The 10773-nt window shown below is 34.6% G+C and overlaps 1 protein-coding gene across 1 annotated transcript in view; it reads right to left on the bottom strand.

Moving 5' to 3' along the window:
• LOC131801376 (putative inorganic phosphate cotransporter) overlaps positions 1-9324 on the bottom strand; it is a 30447-nt gene extending 21123 nt beyond the window's left edge. The window contains exon 1 of the mRNA XM_059119960.1: positions 8368-9324. Coding sequence (XP_058975943.1) covers positions 8368-8416 — 49 coding nt within the window. The 5' untranslated portion in view covers positions 8417-9324. The remainder of the gene's footprint in view (positions 1-8367) is intronic.
• Between the last annotated feature and the right edge of the window lie 1449 nt (positions 9325-10773).

Here is a 10773-nt window from a genome sequence, read left to right on the forward strand (position 1 = left end):
TAAGTACCGTTGTATGGGGGTTATACGATATCGTGGACCGATATAGCCAATCTTCGAACTTGACCTGTGCAAAATTTTAGCTTCATATCTTTATTCGTTTTACTTTAGCGTGATTACAACAGATGGGCGGACAGGGCTAAATCGTCTTAGAATTTTACGCTGATCAAGAATATATACACTTTGTTGGGTCTAAAATTTTAATTTCGATGAGTTACATACGGAATCACGAACTTATTATACCCTCCATACTATGTATGGTGGAGGGTATAAAAAGAACGCTCGGTTATATCCTACTCCATGAAGTAACGGGCGCCATCTACACTGCAATATTAACTAATTTGTTTCAAGTAGAATATATTAATACCTTAATGGGTAGGCTTTTTGAAGGATGATTTTTAAAGAAAGATACAGGTCACAGCCCTCCAGAGAGAGGACAGGTCTAAGTAGAGAAATACTTCTATTAAGGAGGTGCCCTAAAGGCATCGGGCGCCATCTGTACTTCAATTTTAAAATTGCTTTTCAGAAGGCTTTGAATACTAGCACTCTACCGGTCTTCAGTAGAAAGAAGATCCTCTATGGAACAATTTTTCAGGACTTCTGGAGTTAGCGGAAGTTTAATATATTCCGTAGGACTTTATAGGTTTTGTAGTCGGTGGCTTAAGACCACCGGGCGCCATCTATACTTTAATTTTAAAATTCCTTTACAGAAGGCGTTGAATACTGGTACTCTACCGGTCTTCTGTAGAAAGAAGAAGTTTAAAATATTTCGTAGGACTTCATAGGTTTTGTGGTCGGACACCCATGCTCTGTGCGGATGTTACTCATCATATTTTTTTTTTTGCCTTTTAATTTTGTAAGGAATAGTCTAATATGTTGAACCCACTGCTAATTCAAAAGGTATGTATGTGCACATTACCTTGTAATGGGTTATTCGGCTTGCAAATTTTGACTCTATGCTCGTTATCTCCTAATCAATTTATGTTCTCTTATAATCCTCTCAATTTCGTTCTCAACTATTGAATTGAATTGTCAACATGTCGTACGTGACATATTGACAGGTTTTTTCATTATTAGCGGCATTTTGTTTTCTTTTTGCTATTATCAGAGAAAAACAAAAGACACCTTGGGGTCTATTATTTTTTCCGCTGGGCTATTTTCATTGATAAGCAGAAGACGGCGGGCAGAAAACTGTGGCGCGGTAAATAGAACAACAATTCTTAAATACTCATACGCTCTGGTAAACGAGAGCACGCACATACACATACACACACACATACACATACACATACACATACACACACACACACACGTATATAAACCTCTAAATACTACTGATATAAAAATTTCGAGAGCCTACCAAATCGTCTGAGATACCTATCTCTATATACAATTGAATTGAATTGAATTCAACATTGAAATGTGTAACACACAGCCCGAGAAAATAATATTGAATGAAACAATATTAGGTTTTGTATTGTTTATAGTTTGTTTGTATTTTTCATTTTGCAATTTTGTATTTAAAATGTATTGAAAGTGACCTTCCTTGTTTGGGTGGCTTTAAGTCATTTTTAGTCACCAACGAAAATGTAAAACCTTAAACATTTTTATTTCGCCAACGATGAGAGGCATTTCTTTTAAATGCGATAATTAGAAGAAAGACATTTAAAAAAAAAAAAACAATATTAAATTTTATTGTTTCATAAAAAAAATTGAAAATTAAATATTTTTCTCTTTTATATTTTGCGAAAATTTGATGATGTGGAATATACAAATAAACATATAATTTTTTGTTTTTATTTAAACTTTTTGTTGTTTTTTTTTTGTTTTGCATATTAATGGGGCCAGTAAAAATTTGTGAGGAGGAGGAGGCTGATGATGATGAGAGCAAGCCAATGTGGCAGTTTTTTTGTTTTTTTTTTTTTTTTTCAAAGAGGGAGAGCAAGAAACCTGTTGCGCTGAACGTTGGCATCAAATGCTCGAAATCAAGAGTAACGTGAGCAGCAAAACAAAGAAAGCAAGAAGCACGTGCATGCGTCACTATGGTGGGACCGCCAACACGAGCGTACAGCAGATAGTCCGATATTCACGCAATGAATTTGGTAAATTTTCAATAAATTGAAATATATTTCGCGTGTGTGTGTTTTTTTTTTTAATAAAAATAGCAAGAGCAATATAAAATTGAAAATTTATTAGCAACTATGTGTGTATTATAGCGCCAAAAAAAAAAAAAAAAAAAAAAAAAAAAAACAATAAAAATAATTGAGAGAAATAAAATTGAAATTTTTTGTTCAGACTGGACTTAGCCAGTTTCTTAACATGAATGGACATATATTATTAATGAACGAATATTATTGTATTTTTTTGTGAAAAAATATATTTGTTTTTTTTTTCTGTATTGTAAATTTTGAAATGTGCGAAATAATTTTGTAAATAAGTATTTAAGTTAAAAAGGCGCTAAATAATTAAATTTCAAAATGCAAACTCGTCACATTTACATTGTTTGAACAATGACGAACTTTTTTTTTAAGAAATACGAATGTCAGAATACGTTTAACTGGGCTTCTATTGGGAAAAGGTATTTCATTTTATTCTTAAAAATATTATACAACTTAGAAGTCGTCTCTAAAACTTCAATAGGCCTTTTTGGAAAAAATGGTGGCTTTTTACAACAAGTAAAAAAAAAATAATTAACTTCGGCCGGTCCGAAATTTTAATACCCTCCACCATTGGGTAAGACAACAGTTTTTTTGTAAAGGTATCTGAATTCAAGTGTGCTCCTCTTTAAACTACAAATACCAATAAGACCGTTTGGATATTGCAACTTAAAAAAAAAACAAAGAGAGCGCGCCCGTTATATTTGGGGCCCATACCAAAAAAGGATTCCTATGTAGAAAACTTTATACTACAAGGATTGTTATCTATCTACGATGGGCGAGTCTTAAATGCCAAATTTGGTATGTGGGTAAATGCGACAAGGATTATCAAAATAGAGAATATCAGTGGGTACCGTTATGGCTGCTATAGGAAAACATGGACCAAGATATTCAACATTCTGCCACTGGAGTGAAAACCCATTGAGAACTGCAAATACAAATTTTTAGACGAATCTGTGGAAAAATGTGGCAAAATCAATCATCAAACCGATGCATATTCTGCAATATTCCGTCACCGGAGCTCGAACCCATTATGGTCAACAAATACCAATTTTTAGAAAAATCCATTGAAAAAATACCGAATATCGAGAGGTACCTCTATATAGGGGCAATACGAAAACGTGGACATATACACACAATGCTCCGCAACGGGAGCTATAACCTAAAATGACCTACATATATCAAATGTTAGAAAAATCCGTAAAAAAATGTGGCAAAAATTATCAAAATACAGAGTATCGGGAGGTGCCGTTATATAGGTGCTGTATGTAAACCTGGACCTATGTATACAATATTCCGTCACCGGAGCTAGAACCAATTAAGGTCTATAAATACCAATTTTTAGACAAACCCGTAGAAAAATGTGGCAAAAATCATTAAAATACCGAATATCGGCAGATACCGTTATAAGGGGACTATGCGAAAATTTTGACCTATACATACGATGTTCCGCCACCAGAGCTAGAACCCATTAAGAACTACAAATAACAATTTTTAGACAAATCCGTGGAAAAATGTGGCAAAAATCATCCAAGTACCGAATATCGGGAGTTCCTGTTATATGGCGGCTATACCAAAACGTGGACCGATATATCTCATTTTCAATGGCAACAACCCCATACTGATCATGAATAGATATACTTTATGAGGTCTGCGATGAATATTGAGGGATGTCAATATACCCTCCTTTTCAAGGTGAAGGGTATAAAAACAAGGCATAAGAATGCGATTTCTATATTATGTTCCATAAGATTTTCTATTGAAAATATTGTTTCCATAAGATTTTCTATTAAAAATATTGTGTTCCATAAGATTTTCTATTGAAAATATTGTGTTCAACAAGATTTTCTATATGAAAATATTGTGTTCCACAAGATTTTCTATATTAAAATATTGTGTTCCACTAGATTTTCCTTATGAAAATATTGTGTTCCACAAGATTTTCTATATGAAAACATTGTGTTCCACAAGATTTTCTATATGAAAATATTGTGTTCCACAAGATTTTCTATATGAAAATATTGTGTTCCACAAGATTTTCTATATGAAAATATTGTGTTCCACAAGATTTTCTATATGAAAATATTGTGTTCCACAAGATTTTCTATTTGAAAATATTGTAGACACATTTTCGATGGAAAATATTGTGTGTCCACAAGGTTTTCTACGGAAAATATTGTGCTTCAATTATACAATGGATTACTTTGTAGTCTGATGTTTTTCACAGGATTAACAAATTGCTCTCAATTAGAGTTACCAAATATTCATAAATCATTACACCAAATATAAATAGAAACTATTCACAACCCTGACACCCCTTTTGTTTAATGTTTTCTAAATTTACACGCACAATTTGCCTTTTTATTCTGGGGTATTTAATATTTAATATTTTTTTGTTTGTAAATTGTTTGTTAATTTAGAACCGGAAATAAACAGAAATTTAGTTCCTCAAAGTACCGAGCGAATAAAATATTTTGTTAGATAGCAACAGAAAAATCAAACAAAACCGACCCAACGACAACATGTTCTTCGAACACAAATGGATTCTCATATAAAAAAAAGAAATAATAATAAATGAACGGACACACAGACATACTTAACAAATAGTCTAACTAAATTAGACGTCAATTAAAATTATTTCAGGGAATAAAAATTGAAGGGAAACGTGGAGTTTTATGGGATATAATAAAATCCGAACAAATTCCACTGGGAAAATTTTGTCATATAATTTTTCTAGATAATGATTTTTTGGTCCAATAAAAAATAATTATTGAAATAAATTTTGCCAGAGTATCTGTCTCTCTTTCTTTAATTTTAGCCAAAAATAATCATCCATTTGGAGACAATTTATTACCGGAAGATTGTATTAATACTATATGGCAATGAAAATTACAGGCAATACAAAAATAAAATGACGCATTCAAGATATGTGGAATAAGTATTTATACAATGGTTGGACGGATGGGTAGCCATCTCATTGTCTTCTACCATATTGAAAAGAAACAAAAAGCAGAGCAAAAGGACAAAATGTTTTTTTTTTTGTTTTCTAAATAATAAGATTTTTTTTTCGAGCTTTAGGCCATTGCATCGAGTCCCTTACATTGTATTTGGAGTTTTTGGTCAGATTTTTTTTTTGTTCGAAAAGAACAGCCTGTAACTGATCTTTTATCTGTGGGTGATATCTGAAAGATATTATATATAAAACTATTAAAGATCTTCTAGTTTTCTTTTTAGTTATGGAAGACCAGTTAAAGGTCCTATATATATTACAAAAGGGTTTGGAAAAAAAACTGCTGTCCATAGGAATCATTATTGGCACAACGGCCCGACAAAAAAAAAATTCACTTTAATGTAATTTAATGAGCTTCCTTGTGTATGTACAAGTCCACAAAAGCGTAGAGGTTATAGTTTTCGCATAATGGACCAAATTATATTTTACACTTTGGAATAAGGTATATTTATGTATGGGATTAAAAAAATATGGGATGAAAAAAATGGAACCAACTTCTGGCTGCTGTCATTTCTAAGCCACTCGTCCGACAGCTGTTAAAATTATTCCAGTGACAGCTTATTACATTTTTTACAGGCGTACAGAAGCATTTTGGTGAGAAGTTTCCAGAAAAAAAATTATTCGTGATAGCGTGATCAAGCGTGATAGTGTGTTTTCTTTAGGTTTGGCTGGAAAACCATAAGTGGCTATCGTTAAAGCTCTCCAGCATTAAAATGTGAATAAATCTTTTGTATCTCGTACCATAGCTCGTTTCCGTGATACTGGTAGCCCCTAGCTCGACGTCAAGGAAGTGGACGGAAGAAAACAGCAACATAAGCAGAAATGGTTCGAAAAGTAAAGGAACGACTTGATCGAAACCCACGTCGCAGTGACCGCAAAATGGCTGGCGAGCAAATATTAAAAAATGAGCTCGGGGTAAAGCCATTGAAATTCCAAAAAGTGCATGAACTTACACCGCAACCGAAAGAAACTAGTCTCAAAAGAGCTAAAGAGTTGCTTCGCTTGGCCGAAAGTAGTGAACTGTCGAATTTGGTTTTCTCCAATAAGAAAACATTCGTTGTCCAGTAGTTTGTGAACAAACAAAATGATCGTGTTTACTTGCCAAAGAGGTCAGCCGGCCATGCTGATGGTATGGGCCGCCATAACAGCTCGTATTAATCGACCGTGGCATCAGAATAAATGCCGAATATTATTGCGAAAATATTCTGGAGGGTGTATTAAAGCCTTGGGCACGCAAAAATTTTGGCCGCAGACCTTGGACATTCTAACAGGACTCAGCACCATCGCACTCAGCACGCGCCACCCAAGAATGCTTACAAAATGAGGTTCCTCGCTTTATTTCCAGCGCGTAATGGTCACCAAAATCTGCGGATACCAATCCGTTGGACGATTGTGTCTGGAGTATTTTGGAAAGCAAGGTTGGTACTACAAAAAATGTGGGCCAAAATACCGCAGAGCAACATTTAAGCAGCGTGTGACGGTTTCATTTACAGTTTGAAGGCCATAATTCGTGCCAAAGGTGACCAATTCGAATCTAAAAAAATGTAAGAATTATGGCGATTTCAAATGTCTCAAACGATCCAGATGCACTTTTCAAACAAATTAGCTGCAACATTGCCATTCTATGAATGAGATCAGTATTTGCTATTTGCAGCGCTATTGAATCTACATTTGTGTTTGATATTAATTCGTAGAAAACAAATTTGGTATTTGAAGTTCGTAAAGGTACTACAGCTTACGACAGAAAATTGTCTGTGCAGGTCCACGTCTTCCTATAGCCCCAATATAACGGTACCTCTAGATATTCGGTATTTGGATGATTTTAGCGACATTATTCACCGGAATTGTTTCCAATTTGGTATTTGAAGTTCGTAAAGGGTACTACAGCTTAAGACAGAAAATTGTCTGTGCAGGTCCACGTCTTCGTATAACGAATAACGTTACCAATATAACGGTACCTCCCGATATTCGGTATTTTGATGATTTTAGAGACATTATTCACCGATTTTTTTTAAGTTTCGCATTCAAGTATTGTAATGGTTTACTACAAAAGTTGCATATGCAGGTCCACGTCGTCGTATAGACCCCAATATAACGTCCACATTCGGTATTTTTAAGATTTTAGCAGAATTTTTAACGAATTTTATTTTTGTTGAAAATTGCCAAAATCGTTCCAAGTGGTGGAGGGCATTCAAAGATCGGCCCGGCCGAACTTACAGGTCTTTTACTTGTTTTGTATATTTTATATAAAAATATAAGTTTTTATTTAAAAAAAAAAATATATTTTTTTTTTTGGCGAAATCTGACATAGTCCAAATTAAATGGATTTTTGAACAACTGATTTCAAAATAATTTAAAATTTCACATGGTGGAAATGTTCGACCAATTTACTCTTATTTATTATGAGATATCTAAAATTGACCAAGAGTTTTTTTTTCAGTAATGATTTCGAAATAGGAAAATTTTCCACAAATTTCAAATTCAAAAATATTTCATTTCATTATGTCAGTGACCTCATTAAACAAAAACTAACTATCTTATCTTCACGGCTAATGGCTCTCAGTAAAAAAAAAGCCCTGAAGCCAAAAAATCCGGCGATGACTTGACACAATATTTTGTTCCCCACTGTTAAATGGCTTAAAACGAACTTAACAATTCGAAAAAAATGTTCAAATGGACTTTCTTCCTGAAAAAAGATCAATTTGTCAGGAGATTACAATCAATAACAACAACAACCAATTTTATGTTGTGGGAGATTTGTATGGGTTTCAATGTTATTGCTTCTCTTCTTGGCATGCATTATCACCATTAATGGCATGCGGTACAGGAGACCCTTCCCCCCAAAAAATTACGTAGACACAGAACCACATGTTGATATCTATGTACATATGTATGTATTCGGGTGCGAGATAGTGGAGATAGTTTCAAAAATTAAAAAAAAAAAAAACTAGACCTCAAGCTCATTGACTTCTCTTTGTCAAATAAAACACTAAAACAAAAAAGAGAGGACTGAACACAAAAAAAAAAGAGAAGAGAAGGTTGTCTGCCGTCATTTAAATTGATTTGTATTTGAAATTATAATTTTTGGTTCAAAGCAAAGCATGAAATGAAAACACGTGTTTGGAGTAATAAACACTCAGAACCATAATCCCCATAAGTTGGCCTAACGTTTTTCTTTTCAAAATTTCAAATTCTCCAACTTACCTTCGTCGAAGCGACGATTTTTGACCAAATTTGCCTTTGGTTGTGACATTTTGCAGGAATTCTTTTGAAGTTTGAGGTGGGCGGGTGTTAAATTGGCTGATGAAAGTTGAGGTTTGAACTCTGGCGGTAGATAGGTGGTATTTCGTTGTATTGGCCAACGAAATAGTAATTCTGGGAGTTTTTGTTAAATTTTCATATTTTTGTTTTCCAAAATTATCTTTAGTTGATTGTGTTGTTGTAAAATTTAACACAAAATCATGCTTCTTTCATTTGGATTTCAGAAAAAAAATATTTTTTGATACGAAAAATTTATTTTTAACACTTTGACAGCAACAACAACGGCAAAAACCGATTTTTTTTTATAAAATTTTGTTGAAATATTTTTGTTGTTCTATAACGACGAAATTCCGTAACACACGCACGTCGTCGTCGTCGTTTTTTCTTGTGGTTCTGCTCCTTATGAAAATCACAGAAAAGTGTTGTATAAAACAGATGGTTAGGCGGGCGGGTTGGTAGGGTGGGAGCAGTTGGATTGGAATTACAGCACACACAATGTTGTCGTCGTGGTAGCTGCTAAGTTAAAGATATCCAGCGTCCAAAAATGTATTTTTGTTATCTGTATGAAATCACATCAAAATGTCATCCAAAAAAAAAAAAAAATCACAGAATCGGTACTTCGTGGTGGTATTTTCCTCCTCAGATATAAAAAAAAACTCGGAGAAAAACTTTTTTCTTTGTTCAATATGCTCACAAAACAGGAAAATGAATTAAACACTACTACTACTACTAACAACAACAAAAACAAAGTGCGTTCGGTATGCGTTCACACGGGTTACAACGGACCGTTGTTGGTTCTCGTTGCAGAAACGTTCTTAAACCGACTGATTTGTATCGCCAGCCAACGCAATGCTTTTATAAATGTGATCTGTGATCCGCTTACGCTGGCCGCACTCGCACTCACTCGCTCACTTTAGAGTGGATGGGTTTCCCTGGCGCGTTGTGTTGGTTGGCTGGCTAATATGAAACGAGCAGCACATTCACATCTATGAGATACGCTGGCCACCACTACCAGCAAAGGAAAAAGAAACAAAACGATTTGACTGCATACAGGCCGTGTCGTGGTAATGGGTGCTGCTGGCCGTTGTTACTGATTACTCGTTCACCAGTGTGGTTGTTGTTGTTGTTCCCACATGTACCCTCACTCTCACTCTTAATTTATTTGCTGGTGTTTACTGAGGGCAAACACACTCTTTCGGTTCTGTTTTTTGCTCACTTGTTGCTGCTTCTGTTGGTTGGTTGGCCGGTCGTTAGGTAGGCAAGAGAGTAAGTGTGTGTGCGCCAAGTATCTCGAAGTTGTTGATTTTTGCTGCTTCATTCCTCGTGTCCACTGTGGTGCGTTTTCTTACAGTGGTGTTGTTCTTGTTTTTTTTTTTCTCCCAGTCGTTGGCTCTGCAACAACCTTTCGTTGTTGCTACATTTTCATACACGAAATAATCGCGTGAATTGGTTTTATCAGTAACTTACATACACACACATACAGACAAATGCACTGGAACAGAGAGTGACAACCTTTCAAAGAGTTGAGTGCCAGCCAGCCATATGGAGACCCTATTGAATTTGTGCCCTTCAAAGGAATAAAAAAAAAAAAAAAAACATCATAACGAACAAGTTAAAGAGTATGAAGTTCGGCTGGGCCGAACTTTGAATACCCTCCACCTTTTGGAAGGAATTTGGAATTTTTCAAAGATATAAAATCCTTAAAAAAATTCTGTTACAATTTTTAAAATACCGAATATAGCCGTTATATTGGGGTCTATACGACGTGGACCCCAACATACATCGGCATTGTTTGTCATAAGCCATTACCATATTTAAATTCGAAACTTGAAATAAACGGTGAATAATATAGCTAGAATCATCAAAATAACGTATATATATAGACCTAACGTATATATATATAGACGAACTCTAAATAACTCTTAATGAAACAATTCCGGTGAATAGTGAAGCTAAAACATTAAAATACCGAATATCGGGAGGTACCGTTATATGGGGGCTATACGAAGACGTGGACTTGCAAAAACAATTTTTTGTCATAGGATCCATTTTGAACTTCAAATACCAAATTTGAAATAATTCTGGTTAATAATGTCCCTATAATCCTCAAAATACCGAATATCGGGAGATACAGTTATATAGGGGCTATATGAAAACGTGGACCTACATGCTAACCAGCCTAGTGGAAAAATAAACAGAAAAATACAAAATTTTCAAAGAAAATAATTTAGCTCATAGAAAAAGAAAGAATCATCCAATTTTGTGCAGGGTCAGGTGTGAAAAAAGGACAATATCGGCCAACTCCAACATGTACCTCCCCCCGCCCCCAAAAGGGGCTACATCTTGAAT

This window comes from Musca domestica, unplaced genomic scaffold, assembly GCF_030504385.1.
Source record: "Musca domestica strain aabys unplaced genomic scaffold, Musca_domestica.polishedcontigs.V.1.1 16, whole genome shotgun sequence".
NCBI classification, from domain to species: Eukaryota; Metazoa; Arthropoda; class Insecta; order Diptera; family Muscidae; genus Musca; species Musca domestica.